Genomic DNA, 17,678 nt, shown 5'->3' with positions numbered 1-17,678 from the left:
ATGTTTTTCTTTGCAGTGCACCAGAGAAGAAGTATTTTTCCTCAACAGAGCCTTCGTCACAGCCTCTTCATGCTCTTCAGTCACTGGGCAGGTCCTTTCAGCATCATGTTTACGCCTTTGGACAGATACAGTGACAGGAACATGCAAATCAATAGACATCAATACTGTGCATTAAAGGTATTTACTTAGAATCCTGATTCCTTTTTTATGTTAAGAGCAGAGTTTACTTTTATGGCTCTTAGTGTCTGATATTATAAAAAGCATAAGGATCTCTTCAGAGTACCTGGGAGTATTAAAATATATTTGTCTGCCATATTGAAACACTTACACCATAACTTTAAGTACATAAAATACATTGCAAAAAAGTCCCAGAATCAATCAAAATTTGATCACCCTTTCCTTAAAAGAACTCAGGATTGACTCCAAGGAATACCTGTTCCTCCATTCTTAAGTATTTTCTCTTGGTGTTTTTATCTTCTCTTTAGGACTGTTTTAACTCCATGTCTAATTTGGTATGATGATGATGTTTACTCATTCATAATAAATTTTTCATCTTTAAAAGTTACTGTTACCATTTTCTTTATAAAGAAAAGAAAAAATATCGTGGCTAGAAAAACATGAGTGAGAATATCTTGCCTTTTCTCATTAAGCAGCCAACATTTAAACTCTTAAATTTTGTAAGTGTAATTCTGATATTATTGTTTGAAGGCTATGTCTGCTGTACTGTGTTGTGGCCCTGTTGCAGATAATGTGGGGCTATCATCGGATGGCTATTTGTACAAATGGTTGGATAACATTTTGGACTCTCTGGACAAAAAGGTAATTATAACAGTTTCCTTAAAACTTCATAATAAGGTGTCATTGCATTAGAGTTAATATATAACCCATCAAAAATAAGTCCTTTTTTTTGTAAAATAGGATAGAGTTAGGATACTATAATCTAAGAAAGTTCTAATTCTTATTTATTACTCATTTGAATAATTTACATTTTTCTTTTATATTATAGGATTTATAAGCTAATATCTTTCAGTAAGGTTCTGAGTCTATAAATAAAATATCAATATAGAATGTATTGAACTCTGTGGAAGAAATACATTATTCATTATGATTAATTTCATTTTTTTATTACTCTCCAGTTAATCCTTCTTATCCTTCACACTCTTATCATCCTTACTCTCATGCTATATACACATACAGACTTGACAATTTAAATACAACTTAACATTTTTTCCCTGCACAATAATTTTTCTATTGGGTTATCACAAGTAAGAACAAAACTTACTAAAAATAAATGGAGAGGTTAACAACTCATTTTTCTGAAAGCACCTGATCATTATTCATATTCATCAACCACCTTTGGGGCTCTGTTGGAAGAGAAAATCCTACTGAAGTGTCTTGTATAAAAGGACAAAAGTTGTGTATAGTTTATCCACATTGTTTTCTCTTCTGGCAGAATAAACTGAGAAGGAGTTGAACAAACAGAGACTCCTCCTGCATTACGTTAATAAAAATTACTTAGTAAAAAAATTACTTTAGTAAAGATGCAGAGGAATAGACAATGAAATAACCTAGAGCTTTCCTCTCTGGGCAATGTTGCGACTTCCCTAGGTTCATCAGTTGGGCTGTGAAGCAGTCACATTGTTGCTGGAGCTGAACCCGGATCAGAGCAACCTGATGTACTGGGCTGTGGATCGATGTTACACGGGTTCCAAGAGGGTGGCCGCTGGCTGCTTCAAAGCCATAGCTAATGTGTTCCAGAACAGGTACATAGATAGGAGCGCTCCTTCTTCACTTAGGTTTTTTTTTTCTTAAAGACATTTTTTTCCAATTGAATTTAGAAATACTGAGAAACCTATATTTTCTTTCCTTAAGCTCTAGAGGAATTTAGCCAATAAGGATCATGATAACCATGAGTCTGTTGTACTTGTTGCCTTGAAAAAAGTCACCACTAGGCTTAGAAGATACATGCTGCCTTACCCTTTGTATATCTTACTTATTCCCTGATGTGAACATCTCCAAACATTTTCATTTACCTAACATGTGAAATTTATCCCTAGGGATTATCAGTGTGACACAGTGATGCTCCTAAACCTGATACTATTTAAAGCAGCTGATTCTTCTAGAAGTATCTATGAAGTTGCCATGCAACTTTTACAGGTTTGTAAACAGATGTTAACTAAAATAGCTTTTTTACTGAAGCCTAGTATTTTATTCTTACCACTAAACCATACTAATATTACTATTTAGCTTTGTTTTTCATAGTGAAGTGTGGTACCATGTTCTGATTATCATTAGAAATAGAAAACAAAAATAATATGAATATTTAAATCTATAATATATTATATATTATAATACATATTATATATATAATATATTATAATATATAATATATATATAATATATTCAGAAGTATATTATGGAAAGATTATGTATATTAGCATTTGTATATATGAAGGTATTTACAGATACTGATTAGGACTGATGTGTGCAACTATTTCCGTTTAGCAGATGGGAATAATGTGAGTTAAATGTTTTGAGAGCCATGTAAAAAGTAATTTGCTTATTTATGATATCCTCATATTAACTTTATTAGATTGAGAGATGTCATTATTACAGTATACAGAATTCAAGTAATTCAGAAAAGAACAAGGTTCTTAATCTTAATTAAGGACTCAAAGTAAAAGACAAATGGATCCTGACATTTCTGAAGGCTTTGAACTAGTAATGATGATGGTAGGGCCGTCTTAAGAATGATATCCTAATGCCTTTATTAACATTAGCAGAGTAGCGCTCTATTTAGTTTGATGTCAGAAGGAGTTTTGGTTAGTATTCTAAATTTAATCTGTGCTAAGATCTGCTTGAATTTTTTTTTCCACACACTTATTTGTGTAGTCATATTCGGAGCTGGAAAAGTAAATCTTTTTCAGGTAACTGTACCTTAGGTTACTGAAATCATCTTCAGACTGTGCTACTAACCTGCACTATTGGCATTAAATACATGAAATGGAAGTCCTCTCTAAAAAGTTTTAGTCTTTTGCAAACATTTTTTAACATTAGAAATTAACATACCTTATAATATGCATAAAACTGGAATATTTCTTGGGAAAAGATGCTTTTTAGTCATAGCTAGACTTTAGGGGACCCTTAAGATGTTAACATAAGTTGATGGGATCACATTTCTTTAGATTCTGGAACCGAAGATGTTTCGCTATGCTCACAAATTGGAAGTTCAGAGAACAGATGGAGTACTCAGCCAGCTGTCTCCTCTACCACATCTGTATTCGGCTTCATATTATCAATTGTCTGAGGAATTAGCAAGGGCATATCCTGAGCTCACTCTCGCCATATTCTCAGGTATGGCCACTAAACTGATTAGTTTGTCTGTTGGAATAATTTCTTTAAAAAGCTAATTTTAAGGACCGGGGATTTACCTCAGTGGTTTCCTCGCCTGCTACACAAGTGCAAGGACCTGAGTTAGATCCCCAGTACCAAAAAAAAGTTTGCCTTACTAAAAAGCTATTTTTAGGTTTTTGGTTTTTGTTTGTTTTAAAAATTTTTTTAGACTCTTGTTATATAACCCAGGCATGCCTTCAGTTGATGATCCCCTGCCTCAGCCTCCCAAGTGCCAGCATTATAGACATGGGCCACCACATCTGACTTAGAAAAATTTAAAGAGATAACTTTTTAATTCTTTAATAAGAACTCCTTGTGCTATTTTATCTGATATTCAGACTTCTTATTGATGGAGTCTTCCAGGGCTTTACAGTTGACCTTCCCTTCTCACTCACCTCCAGCAAAAAGACAAAAGGAAGAACAGGGGACTTCATGTATAATTTAAAATATTTCTTCAGTAAATGTAAAATTTCCTGTTTTATTTTCTACATTGGGCTGCCATTGCCAACAGAAATGGGAAGGAATGAAGATGCCATTCTGTACGTGGGACTTGAATCCTTTAATCACATAGGCAGGTCATGCAGTGTTTTGAACAAAATTATTTTTAGGATCCCACTTTGCTTTCTGATCCTGCTGACTTCCCTTGAAGCTAACGAATACAGTATTCCCATTAGGGCTTCTTAGATGCTGGACTATCAAGACTGTGTTTCAGGAATGTAGTCGTATCCATCTGCCTAGGAACCAGACTTAGGAGAATTTTAGGATCCATCTAGTACAACCTCCTGCCTTATGAAAGTACTATTGTGAATTCTCCCATGGTGCCTTACCCATTAACTAAAAAGTTCTTATAGCTCAAAAGACATTAAATTTTCAGCTTGTCAGCTGCAGCAGGATCTTATTCCAGTGCATTCACCGAAACTGTCATCCAGGGGATTACAGTTCTGCCTTGGGTGTTTCCTTCGCTTGGGCTCAGGAAATAATGGCTTTAGCCATTCAGATCATCTGTTCATAGATAATTTCTTATTCCCAGTTGACCTGAATGGGGGAAAAACCAACTTCAATTCTCCCTACATTCAGTTCTGAGAAGTAGTTCTGAAAAGCAGTTCTGAAAAGCTGGTCAGTGGGTCTTCCTTTTCCCACCTCACGTATCCTTGACAGCCTTCCAAAATGGAAGTACTTGGTAATCAACACAAAGTAGTGATCACCATAAATGCCAGCTTTGCTATTGCAGGGTGCCTTAGTCACTTTCCTGTCACTGGGACAAAATACTCCACACCATAATTTAAAGGAGAGGTTTATATTGGCTTGTGGTTTCAGTCCTTGCTCATGGGGCTGCAAGGCAGAACCAGCATGGTGGAAGGGCCTGAGCAGAGGATACCTGCTCAACCCATGGCAGCCAGGAAGCAGGAGAGAAGGGAGGAGCTGGGGACAAGAATACACACTTCCAGGTCATGCCCCTATTGACCCACCTCCAGCTAGCCCCACCTTCTAATAGCACATTTAGCAACAGTGGATGAGTCCACTGATGAGTGCAGTGTCCCTTCAAGTCCAGTCACCTGCCAGACATGTGACCCTTTTGAGATACATTTTAGATTTAAACCACAATACAGGATTTCTGTAAGAGGCTCCTGTGTGGAGACCAGAAGAGTCTAGCAGGATCTCCACCATCATGTAACTGGGGAGATGTCCCTTGCTATGGGCGCAGGCCATTCCCGCAGCTCAATCTCCTTGTCATGTTTCCTTCACTTCTGTCTTCAGACACTCTTGTCTTTACCATCTGCTGATTTTAACTCCTTTGCTTAAAATTCCTTCTAAACCAAAACATACTCTCTAAATGTGAAAGAATCCTATGGCTCACCTAATCTTACTCATTGTAATTTTCGCTTGTTTCCAAGGCAAGAGGAGAACAGTGTTCTTAGGGATTATACTATAGACATACCAACATCAACATAAACTTTGTACTCTAAAATATGTGGGCCCTGCTCCTTCCTTCCTTTCCAACCAATGCTATGGTCTTTAAATAAATATCATCAGCTTCTGGTTCTTCCTATCTTTTTCCTCCTTCACACAACTTGTGCCCCCTTCCCTGCACTGTGCCTTGCCTTGAGTAGCTATGTCCCCTGCTCCACATTCTCAGCCTGAATGCCTGCCTTGGATCCACCCAGGTGGCCTTCAGGCTCCATTGGTATCAGTTTCTCCTCTGTTAAATGTAATCTCTAACTTCTAGTCTTTGATCTCTGCTACTTCCCATAGCAATTGATATTGGCTATCTAATATTTCTTTGAATTCTGGCTTTTCTTAATTTCTAGAAACATACTACTTCCTAGGTTTTTTCTACCATGGACTGTTTCTTATCTGTCACTTTTGTTGGATTCTTTCCTTCTGTTGACTTAAGTATTAGTGTTCTCAGAGTTCAGTCTGGGCCTCCTCTTCACGTGATCCTGTCTCCTTGAAGGAGGTCAAGCACTGTCATGGCCCCAGCTCCCACACACTGTTCCTCAGTCAAGATCTTTTCATTCACTATTTTCAGAGCTTTGGATCTTATATTTCATATCAGAGGTGATAAACTTTTGTATTCTGAGAAGGTGTGTTTTTTTTTAAAAGGATGACATTGAACGTAACTATGCCAAGTCTCAAACGACGTGTGGTGCATGTACCTGTGGTGCCAACACCCAGTGATGGAGGTGAAAGGGTTGCTGAGACCAGCCTGGGCAACACAGCAAGACACTGCCTTGGGGGGTTAGGGTGAGGGGGATAAGCACTTCATTGACATTGGGTTTGCCCAAAAACCCCAAGAGGCAACTCCTTCTGTTACCCTCTTTTTACAGAATAGGAAATTGAGGCTCAGAGGTTGACAGATTAGCCTCAGACAGAGAGATAGTGTGTGTGTGTGTGTGTGTGTGTGTGTGTGTCTGTGTGTGTGTAGCTAGGAGATTCAAACTCATAGTTGTGCTATGGCAGAGCCAATAAATAAGTATAAGGCCAAGAAGAGAAAAAGGGGCAGATGAGAAGAGGTTTTTTATTTACAATGATTTGTGGCAGTTAAACTGTAAAGATTTATGGGCTTAGGAATTGTGAGACTTGTGTTTGGGTCCCCTGACACTGGGTGATAATCTGACCCTGCTTTCATCACAGCTTTGTCATGAGCATGAAAGGACAGGAGTATAAAGTTAACACATCATAGGAATTTCCCCTAAATGGACCAAAATAAGTGAGGTTCTTAAGGAGTCCATTTGAATTAATCCATGTATAAATCTTGCAATTACATTTATCTGTTTATTTTGTTGACATCGTAATCATTTTTAAATGTACCATTCATCATATAACTGGAATCATACAGTATTTTCATTTTGTGAATGAAAATACTCTTAGCATGTCTTCAAAGTTCATGCATATTCTAGCATGTGACAGGGTTTCTTCTCTTTTCATGCTGCATAGTATTTCCCAGTATGTGTGTCACATTTACTTCTCCATTCATTCATCTGTCAGTTGACATGTGAGTTGCTTCCACCCCTTGATCCTTGTGAATAGTGCTTCTGTGGGCGTGGATGGACAAATAGCTATTTGAGTTTCTGCTTTCAATTCTTTCACATATATACTCAAAAGTGGGGTTGCCGAATTTTAATTTGGGGGAAAACTTCCATATTGCTTTTCATACAATAGGCACCATTTTATACTTCCACCCACAGTGTACAAACATTTAACTGCCAAAATTATTTTAAATAAAAAGTTAGTAAAGTGATTTACGTTAACTATTAATTTTCATTATGCTCTCATTGAGGTAAAATTTATTAAAAGGAAAAATAGCAATTGTAATAGTTAAATGTAATAAATAAAATCCAGCTTCCTATTTTTTTGCCTCCCCCTCCCCCCGACCCCTTTTTTCAGTACTGGGGATTGAACACAAGGCCTTCTACTGAGCTACATCCCCAGCCCTTTTTTTTTTTTTTTTTTTGATCATGGGAATTGAACTCGGGACCTTGCTCTTGCGAGGCAGGCGGCAGAACCACTGAGCTAAATCCTCGGTCCTGTTTTTTTATTTTAAGACAAGGTCTTGCTAACTTGCCCAGGCTGGGCTCAAACTTGCCCCTGAACCTCCCAGAATGCTGAGAAAGGTGTGTGCCACCATGCCTGGCCTGGCTTCTTATTCTTTAAGAAGGAGATGAAATTAATTATAGGTCAAAGGAAACCCAAATTATACATGTGTTTTCTTCTTTGGTTTGCTTTTAATTAGAGATAAGCCAGAGAATCCAGACAGCTCAACCTGCCGGGCGGCAGGTCATGCTGCACTATCTGCTACCGTGGATGAACAACATTGAGCTGGTGGACTTAAAACCTTTGCCCACAGCCAGGCACCACGAGGAGGATGAAGATGGTTCCTTAAAAGATCGAGAACTTATGGTGACTAGCAGGCGCTGGCTGCGGGGAGAAGGCTGGGGATCCCCACAAGCCACTGCAATGGTTTTGAACAATCTGATGTACATGACAGCAAAGGTAAAGTGCCTTTTGTATTTACACTTGCTACAGAGAATTCTAGAGTTAGCAGAAGGAAGCATGGTTAGAAACAGATGCAGAGATTAAATAATCCTGTGAGAACCAAGCAAAAATGGATGATAAATACCTTTCTCTAAGATCTTCTCATTAGACATGTCTTTTTTTCTTTAACTAAAACCATACCATATGCAATTAGTGATATTGCCGTTCATATTCATTGAGTAATTATTTTTCTAAAGTGTGGGAAAGATTACGGGTGTCTATAAAACTGAAATTTTCTAGTATTTTGTGGTGTGGCAAGTTGGGTTTCTGCTGTGCAGTCAACACTGACGTCTCATTGTGTGTGCTGCATGCAGTATGGTGATGAGCTGGCCTGGTCGGAGATGGAGAACGTGTGGACCACACTTGCAGACAGCTGGCCAAAGAACCTGAAAATCATTTTGCACTTTTTGATCAGCATTTGTGGGGTGAATAGTGAACCAAGCCTCTTGCCTTACGTATGTATTCAAATTAACTTTTGAAAAAAATTATGTATTTACCAGTTGTCTTATTATGCCAGAGTGTGGGCAGCAAGGCAAGCAAGGGCCAGATTGAGCACAGTGTAGAAATGGCATATGGACTGATTCATTCAACCAGTGTTATCTAGTGTAACTGCAGGCCAGGTACGGTTCTAGGTACTGTCCTAGGTACTGTCCTGGGCATGCCTATCTGATGGGTGGATACAGATTTTATTCTTTGAACCTATACCTAGTTTATTTAGTGAATAAATGAGTGTGTTAATAAAGTACAGTTGTAGTAAGGGCTACAAAGGAAAATTGCTGGGTACTAACAGTGAATAACCAAGGAACATAACTGTCTGGAAGGATTAGAGATGACAGTTGAAAGACAGTGATGTTGAAGTGGAAACCAGCAAATTGGGGATGGACACAGTCACACATGCACGCGCACATGGCATTGAGGTATTAGAGCAGTCAGGGAATGGGAGCTCCATGCCTGAGGGCTGCTGGAAGTAAGAGAGAGCACAGGAAGAGATAGAAAAGGAAGATGAGGGCCAGGGATTTAGCTCAGTGGTTCCACCGCTTGCCTCGCAAGCGCAAGGACCCGAGTTCAATCCCTAGTACCCCCCAAAAAAGAAAAGGAAGATGAGATAAAGACAAGGATATGATATCTTTGCCTTTGGAGGGATGAGGGGGACAATAGATAAATCTGTCTAAATTAAGAAACCACTATATGCCAGGCATGGTGATATATGCTTATAATTCGGGGAGGCTGAGGCAGAAGGATTGCAAATATGAGCCCACCGTGGACAACTTAGTGACTTAGCAAGAGTCTGCCTCAAAATAAGAAAACAATAAAAGGAGCTGGGGATGTAGCTCATAGCAAAGGCCCTGGGTGTGGGGTGGGGTGCGGGCACTATAAAACTGTCAAACATGAGGGTTACATGGAACGTACACACCCAGGCCTGCCATGTGTGGAATTGATTACATGTAGATGTCACTCACATGGTTGCACCTCCCAAAAGTGTATTCCACAAACTAGTTCTTCAAAATGTTGCTCTCAGAGTTCTTACAGACCTGCTTTAAACGAACGGTCCAATGAATTGCATGGCTCCAGCCACCATTCCTTGAGTTTACTTGAATGTCCCAGGACAGGTATTCATTAAGAAACACTGAAAGAGGGCTGAGATTTAGCTCAGGGGCACCGTGCCTGCCTCCCAAGTGTAAGGTCCTGAGTTTGATCCTTAGTACCACAAAAAAAAAAAAGAGAGAGAGAGAAAGAGAAAAGCTGGGGCTGGGGATTTAGCTCAGTGGTACCTCACCTGCCTGGCAAGCACAAGGTCCTGAGTTTGATTCCTGGTACCAAAAAAAAGAAAAAGAAGGGAAGAAGGATAGATGTACATGTCCCAGCCACATGACCCTATGGTGCCTCTGACCATAATGCCTGCTGTTCTCCCTCAGGCCTTCTGCCCTTCAACAGTGCTTGACTTCCATGTGGCCTGCTCTCTTGTCAGGCATTCCTACCTCAGGGCCTTTGCATTTATTCTGCTTCTCTTGCCTGGCAGCCACACTGCCCCCTCCCTGGCCTCCTTCAGGTCTTCCCTAGGGTGTCAGTTCTCCCTGAGACCTTTGCTGCCCATTCTAGCTAAAACTGCACCTCCCTCAACCCCACATACACTCTTCTTTCCCTTTTCCCTGCCTTGTTGATCTTCCTGGCATTTAGCACTACGCTTATATATTTTATCTGTTTGCCTGTTCTACTTTTACTTCCACTCAATAGACTGTAAGCTGCTTACAAGGAGGGGCCCCTGGATGGATTATTACTGTATCTCCAGTGCCAAGAATTGTGCCTGGCACACAGAAGATGTCCAATAATTGGATGAAGGAATGAGTTGGGGCTGGAACTAGAAAAAAAGCATGAGTAGTCCTTCATTTTCACTGAGGGAGATTTAGAGAATAGTCATTTTTCTATTGAAATTTACAGAATAGCCATTTGCCAAGCATTTAAAAGTAATTTTTAATGCCAATAGTAATAATCTCTTGTTATTTGTTTAAATTTACTCTAGGTCAGGCATGATAGAAGCACATCATTACATTATTTCATTAAATTCTCAGAATATATCTAAGTTTAGTAAAACCATTGCAGTTTTATAAATTAATAAAACATTGCAAAGAACAGAAATTTTGTGAAAGCCACATATCCATGTAACTGTCTCCTAATAAGGCTGGAATTCCATCCAACCTATTTGCAAAAGTCAGTAAAAGCTTCATGGAGAAGGGGATGATTTGGGGTGGGAGACTTGACAACTTGCTAGAAACAGGTCTGGATGCCAACTCGGGGGTCCTCAGCCAAACTTCAAGAAGGCATGAGGCGGCAGTGCTCACAGCATGTTCAGAGGAGCTTGAAGCTGAGCAGAGAGAATGGCAAACAGAGCCAGGTAGACAGAGCTGTGTTTGGCCCGTCATCACATTTGACCGGCAGTCATCTAGAGTGTGGCTTCTCATGAGCCACCTGGGGACTTGATGCTGGAGATGAAGAGGGAAGTGAGGCCCACATTTCTTTATTTCTGGCAAGTTCTAGGTGATGATGCTGCTAGGACATTTTGAGTAGTGAGGATTATGGCAGGGAGGAAAGAAGAGCCGAGTTGACAGTTTGTAGGTTGTTCTGGTAGTGTATGTTACTAAAGCATACGCTATCTACTACAGAGATGATTTGGGTTTTTTCCACTTACTAAATGAACTCAATATCCTAGCCATTTTGAAAGTGCCTTCAAACATTAACTCATTTAGTCCTAACTGCTCTATGAAGTAAATGCTATTACTGTCGCCATTTTGCAGGTGGGAAAATTTAACAGTGAGTTTACAGATGACATAGTCATAGGTAGATCCATACTCCAATCTAGGCAGTGTGGTTTGAGTTCCATTTCTTCGCTGTTAATGACTTCTCTGCTGGTGGGCTCAATAGAGAGAACAAGGAAGGTAGAATAAATGACAAACCCTGGGTTTGAAGACTGGTTAACTTAAGGTCAGAGAGAAATTTTAGAATAGTGTTAACCAAAAGCTTTCTCCATTAAAAAAGAAACTTATAGGGGGCTGGGGATTTAGCTCAGTGGTTCCGCTGCCTGCCTCACAAGCACAAGGTCTGGAGTTCGATCCCCAGTACCAATAAAGAAAGAAAGAAAGAAAGAAACTTATAGGCAAGAAAATTTTTTTGCACTTTATTAAAAAAAACAAATGAGTAAAGGAAGTACATAAAGTTGTGAAAACTATCAAACAGTATACTCGGTTCATCCCAATTAGATTGAATGTTGAGATTGGAGGGAGACAGTACTGTAAAGCTCATTGGTGTCTCATTGTGATCAGTACCTGTACATATTCACATTGTGCTGATTTTTCTTCCACTTAAAGTTGAGCTCACTCTGATTGAATGTATCTCAAGACAAACTTCTAAAAGAAAAACTTTGCTTCTTTTCTGAATGCTTTCTTCTGTGACAGGTGAAGAAAGTTATTGTTTATTTGGGTAGAGACAAAACGATGCAGCTGCTGGAAGAGCTGGTGAATGAGCTGCAGCTGACGGACCCTGTCAGCTCGGGTGTCACTCACATGGACAACCCCCCCTACTACCGCATCACTTCCAGCTACAAAATCCCTTCTGTCACCTCAGGTGAGACCCGTTTCATGTCCAGAGAGATGCTTTGCCTAACTGTTCATCTTAGCAAGGGTTTGTGGCTTTCAGTAGCATTACTGAGAGAACAAAAGTAAATTTTGGTCATGTATAGTAATCTGACTAGGTTTGGGTAAATTAACATATGAATAAGGAGACATGATAATTGTAAGAATTCTTTTTTTTGGTACCAGGGATCAAACTTAGGACCTTGCTCTTATGAGGCAGACGGCCGCACCGCTGAGCTAAATCCCCAGCCCAAGGATTCTTAATATTACAGAAAGAATATTTATGTGTACATCCATAACTAGAATATAAATTTGTATATCCCTATACACTGTGTGCATTTTTAAGTGAATATAATTAGATTTATTAAATGGTTTCTTGCTGAAATTATTTGTGTAATTCCACATTATAATTATTTGGATCTGTATTATACGTTGAATCCAACTGGGGGGGTATATACTATGCTTTTGTAAATTGACATTATATGTATTTATATAGTACAAAGTATGGTATGATTTATTAATACAATGTGGAATAGTTAAATCAAGGCAATTAACATATCCACTATCTCAAGTACTTGTCAGATTATAATATTTTGAGTTGAAGAAGTTATGTCCCTCAGGGAAAAATTTCCAGTGAAAATCAGTATGTCTGTGCTACTCTAGTTGATATTTCTATGAAACTGTCACTCTGTAAAATGCTTTCAACATGTCAAAAACATTGCATAATTAGAAACAATATATCTTTGAAATATGTGTTTTGGGAACTATTTTCATCACTTAGCTCTTTTGTTCTACTTTCTAGATAGTTTTTAACACTTATATTTAATTTTTTGGGTCTGCTACTATGTTTTTAATTCTTAATTTTTAATTAGTTTTTTAGTAGTCTTCTATTTGTGTTTCATGGTTGGACTATCTTCTGTATCTGATAAAGTTGATTGTTATCTTCTCCCAGCAGAAGTTCCTCTTTTCTCTAAATTGCTATTTATTTGGTCTTTGTAAAAGCTTTCCTTGAAAGCCTACCAATTCTAAGCCTGTCTTTTCATAAGGAAAGAGTATTAAACATGGATAAGTGCTATAGGTACATATGGAACTTGTCGACTGTGTCCTTTGTTAAATGATGATTTCAGTATCTGTAGGCCTTTTCTCTTGGATTAATCAGATTTCCCAGAGAAAACTTTCCTGCCTACAGTAGCAGATGTATCTATGGATTTTCTGTGCACACACACAGTCGTCCAGCCTCTGAAAGATCAGTGGGGTAGGATGATGCAGAGCAAGAGATGCGATCTCAACTTTCAGCACATATATTTTCATTTTTAAAATTTCAGTTTATTAGTACCTGTGTGAGTACAGAATATTTACATTCCTTGTAGGGAGTTGGTACATGTGCATAACGCATCTTAAATATTTTCATTTTATCCCATTCTCAGTAGAGTACCCTTCATTAGCCATGCATAGTGCCTCCTAGTCTAGAACCCTCCGATGTGCTGTCATTGGGAAACACTTCTGGAAGTGGGCATACACAGCCCGCCCCACAGCTACAAGGGGCAGGGAGGTAGATTTGGGGGACCAACTACTTCTAAAGTAGATATTCAACCACTTCTGTTTTAGCCCTGCCTTCTGCTCCTATTTCCACATGCTCATTCCTGAGCCTTTTGGAGGTTCACCAGTCTAGAAGCTTCTTAGTTTCCTTCACTACCTGCCTTGGTAACACCCAACTACTTCTTGCCCATTTGTTTTCTAGACTTTGTTGCTATTGTCTCCTTTCCCTCTTGGTCGTTAGGAGTACATTCCTTTTAACAAACCATTTTGCTTTCCTTTCCATGAATTTTTGACTGAAATCTTTTGTCTTTATTGTTCTCTTAAATTAACAGGTTCTCTTTTATTTTTGATGACAGGAACTACTTCCAGTAGCAATACAATGGTAGCTCCCACAGATGGCAACTCTGATAACAAGCCCTTCAAGGAGAACCTGGAAGAGAAGTGAGCACTTCTGTTCTTCATTAGTCTTTCAGCTTGAACCACACTGATCATCAGAATACATGATCATTTCTAGCCCGGCATGGCAGTGCATGCCTGTAATCTTAGTACTTGGGAGGCTGAAGCAGGAGGCTTGCTGTGAAGTCGAGGCCAGCCTGGGCTACATAGTGAGTTTAAGGCCAGCCTAAACTACATAGAGAGACCGTGTCTCAAAAAACAAACATAATTTCTGCCTTAGAATGTTCATTTAGGGCCGGGGATGTAGCTCAGTGGTGCGTGAGGCCCTGAATTTGATTCCCAGTAGCCAAAAAATAGAAGAATGCGCATTTCATTGTATTAAAATTCTAATGAAGAAACAGGTTTCCATATTGGAAATTTTTCACACTATTTCAAAATGAAAGATGTTAACAGGCTAGGCTCTTTCTTGATATGAATGTTCTTATGGATAAAAAGGTAAAGTGTGATAAATCACTTTTTGTGTTGCTTACATTTGGGGACTTTTCTAAATGGGTATTCTGCCTATTTTATATGAAACAAGTTTCACTAGAATACCTATTTAAGGGGAATCTTTTGGAGGGAATGACTGACTAAAAGCTTAAGCTTTTGGATGATAAGAAATGAATATATACCTTAGTAAATTTTGGTGATATTTTATGTGAGGTATACTTGTTTAATCATAGAAAGCAAACCCAAAGTACAGATCCCCCTTTACTGTGAAGGGTGATTAACCTCCACAATCGTCCTCACAGCTATGTGCACCTGGACATCTACAGCGGACTCAACAGCCATTTAAACCGTCAGCACCACCGACTAGAATCTCGATACAGCAGCAGCTCCGGAGGATCTTACGAAGAGGAAAAAAGTAATCCATTCCAAGTGTTTCTAACAGAGCTATAATGATGACGTTGTTAGTTATGTGAAGGTTAATAAGTATATTTTTCCAATAGATTGTTTTAAGGAAAGAATATTTAACTGCCACTAGAGGTGTTCCAGTATAATCTGACATGTCTTGATTTAGGGAATGGTTTTAATTAGCAACATTGAGCAGGAGAAAATTTTTTTTAAGACACAGTTTCCCTATAGAGAATTCAAAGGGAACATAGAATTCATTCTCAAGAACCATCATAGAACAGGCACTGGACACAGGCATTTTTTGAGCAGGTTTGCTTTCCTGTGTGGATTTGCATTTTGCTAAAAATGTTCTCTCTTGAACTTGCAAGGTAAATATCTACCTGAGTCTCATATAGCATTGAGGTAGGGTAGAAGAGAAGCATAGTGTTCAGACTAGGAAGGGACCCTGGGGATGATCTGGTCCAATTTCCTCATTTTGTGCATGGTGGAACTGAGGTCCAGAGAGGTTAAGTGACTTACCCATGTCACACAGAATTCACATTTCCTGGTATCATTTTGTAACTACACTCTGTAGCCCCACTATAGTAGATGAATTTGTGTTGGCCCTGTTTCAGGAAATTTAGAACTGAGCAACTTAACCAGAAGGCCCTTGTTACAGCCCAGCTTCACTTTACAACGTGGGCTTGGCCATCAAATAAGGAGTGACAAGAAAGCACCAATGTAATTTTGTTTTGATATAAAGGATGGAATCTTTCTCTCTTTCTCCCTCTCTGATTTGCTTAATTTGATATTTGTACCCAGGTCTTCCTAGCAAACATGTTCCAGTAGTGGGAAGTTATTTTTTTAATCACTTTTCAGTGCTATAAATAGTTGGGTGTCTTACTAGAGTTTGCTTATATTAGCAGAAATTAGATGGTGTAGAAAATGAGATCATTTTATCTTGATAGGTGATTCAATGCCACTTTATTCTAATTGGCGACTGAAAGTGATGGAGCATAACCAAGGAGAGCCACTACCCTTCCCACCAGCTGGAGGCTGCTGGTCACCACTGGTGGATTACGTGCCTGAAACGTCATCACCTGGATTACCTCTTCACAGGTGGACTGGAGCATCATTCTACTTCCTACGAGCCAAGTTGCTGCTGAACACTTTCAGCTTTCTTTGTGCTATCTGACAACACAGAATAGAAGCAATCTTCTTTATTGAGATATTTGCAACAAATTAGATCAACATGTTTAGATTTTCAGCAATCTAAAAATCTCAATTTTCTAACTGTACAAAACTAGTATTAGGAAATTAATTCTGCTGCTGCTTTTCTGGGTGTCTGGTATAGTTACTTGACCTTTCTGGGACCCAGTTACTACTGAAAATGTTACTTTCCTGTAGTCAGCACTGTTAAATTTTTGAATTGAAATATACTGAATTCTACTGAGTAAGATCACAATAGAGCAATTACTGTATTCTTTCAAAATATATTAATGCGCCAAACATGTGTTGAACACCTACTTTGTGGCAGGCAGTGTGTTAGGTCTTAAAGGTGAAAGACAAAGAAAATGTGGCCCTTGACTTCAAGGAGCACCACGCCCTTATGTTTTGTTCTGAAGCTATTGCTTTCACAATTTCTTCACATTTGTTTTTCCTCTTTTTTCCTTAAGTTGTATTTTTCCATGAAAAGCATTAAAGTCTTTGAGTATCATACACAATTTTCTCTAGTCTTCCTATGATCTCTTGTCATAGGTGTAACATAGCGGTGATCCTTCTGACTGATCTGATCATTGATCACAGTGTGAAAGTGGAATGGGGAAGCTACCTCCATCTTCTTCTTCATGCAATTTTTATAGGTAATACGTTCTAATTTCTAATTCCCTCACTTTATGTTTTTATAAATTAAAAGCGGTTTTTAAGAAAATTCTTAGGCTAGGCATGGTGGTACATAATCGGTAATCCTAGCACTCTGGGAAGCTGAGGTAGGAAGATTGCATATTCGAGCCCAGCCTGGTAACTTAGCGAGACTCTGTCTCAACATAAAAAATACATTAAAAAGGCTGAGGATATAGGACAGTGCAAGAGTAAAATTAACTTACCTATGGGATTAGAAGCTTTCAGAGAGAATAGAAAGTAGAAATAGGTTCTAAGTGTTTCTCAAAAGAGTTGGACTTCTGGACAGTCTGCTAATTACTCCTGAAACTCCATGAGCTCTATAGGCCACCTGAATTCTATCATATCTCCTGTACCTTTGATGCTCCTAGGATTGGCTTCCTGGAGCAAGTCACAGCCATCTTCTCATGTGTTTTCCTGCTGTAAACACTTATTATGTGTATTATTTCATTCCTTCAGTAATCACATCTACTTCCGGTTATGTGCTAGCTCAGGAAAAAACACTTAGATTTTCTAAAAATTCATTTATGCATAGTATTATATAACAGTAATAATTTCCAAAAGATCATTAAATGAATATATGAAACATTTTAAATATATCCTGATTGTCCCTAATACAACAGTAAGGTATTGTAAAAGTGTAGAATAACTCTAGACCAGTTTTTTTAAACTATGTAATACATCATATTCCATGAAATATTTTTACATAGTGGGCATTTGGTATTTAGGGGTTCCAGATCTGTGGATTCAACCAACCATGATTTAAAAATATTCTGGAAAAATAAACCTTATGTTGTATTAAATGTGTGCATATTTTTGTTTTGTTCTATTTTTTATTGTGGTCATTGTTCCCTAACAGTACAGCATAAAAACTATTGACATACCCTTTACATTGTATTAGATGCTAAGTTGTCT

The 17,678-nt window shown here is 38.6% G+C and overlaps 1 protein-coding gene across 17 annotated transcripts in view; it reads left to right on the top strand.

Moving 5' to 3' along the window:
* Fryl (FRY like transcription coactivator) overlaps nt 1–17,678 on the top strand; it is a 307,006-nt gene that overhangs the window by 239,636 nt on the left and 49,692 nt on the right. For all 17 annotated transcript variants that reach the window (XM_087187581.1, XM_087187580.1, XM_087187584.1 and 14 more), the window contains 12 exons: nt 17–177; nt 709–819; nt 1,609–1,763; nt 2,058–2,157; nt 3,186–3,354; nt 7,628–7,887; nt 8,244–8,384; nt 11,880–12,048; nt 13,952–14,036; nt 14,783–14,895; nt 15,833–15,983; nt 16,623–16,726. In XM_087187581.1, coding sequence (XP_087043707.1) covers nt 17–177; nt 709–819; nt 1,609–1,763; nt 2,058–2,157; nt 3,186–3,354; nt 7,628–7,887; nt 8,244–8,384; nt 11,880–12,048; nt 13,952–14,036; nt 14,783–14,895; nt 15,833–15,983; nt 16,623–16,726 — 1,719 coding nt within the window. The remainder of the gene's footprint in view (nt 1–16; nt 178–708; nt 820–1,608; nt 1,764–2,057; nt 2,158–3,185; nt 3,355–7,627; nt 7,888–8,243; nt 8,385–11,879; nt 12,049–13,951; nt 14,037–14,782; nt 14,896–15,832; nt 15,984–16,622; nt 16,727–17,678) is intronic.

The sequence above is a fragment of the Heterocephalus glaber genome, unplaced genomic scaffold (assembly GCF_053883595.1).
Source record: "Heterocephalus glaber isolate CG9 unplaced genomic scaffold, H.glaber_assembly_v1.0 deba00001509, whole genome shotgun sequence".
NCBI classification, from domain to species: domain Eukaryota; kingdom Metazoa; phylum Chordata; class Mammalia; order Rodentia; family Bathyergidae; genus Heterocephalus; species Heterocephalus glaber.
The sequence above is the reverse complement of the archived record's forward strand: the minus strand, read 5'-3'. Positions and strand labels throughout refer to the sequence as shown.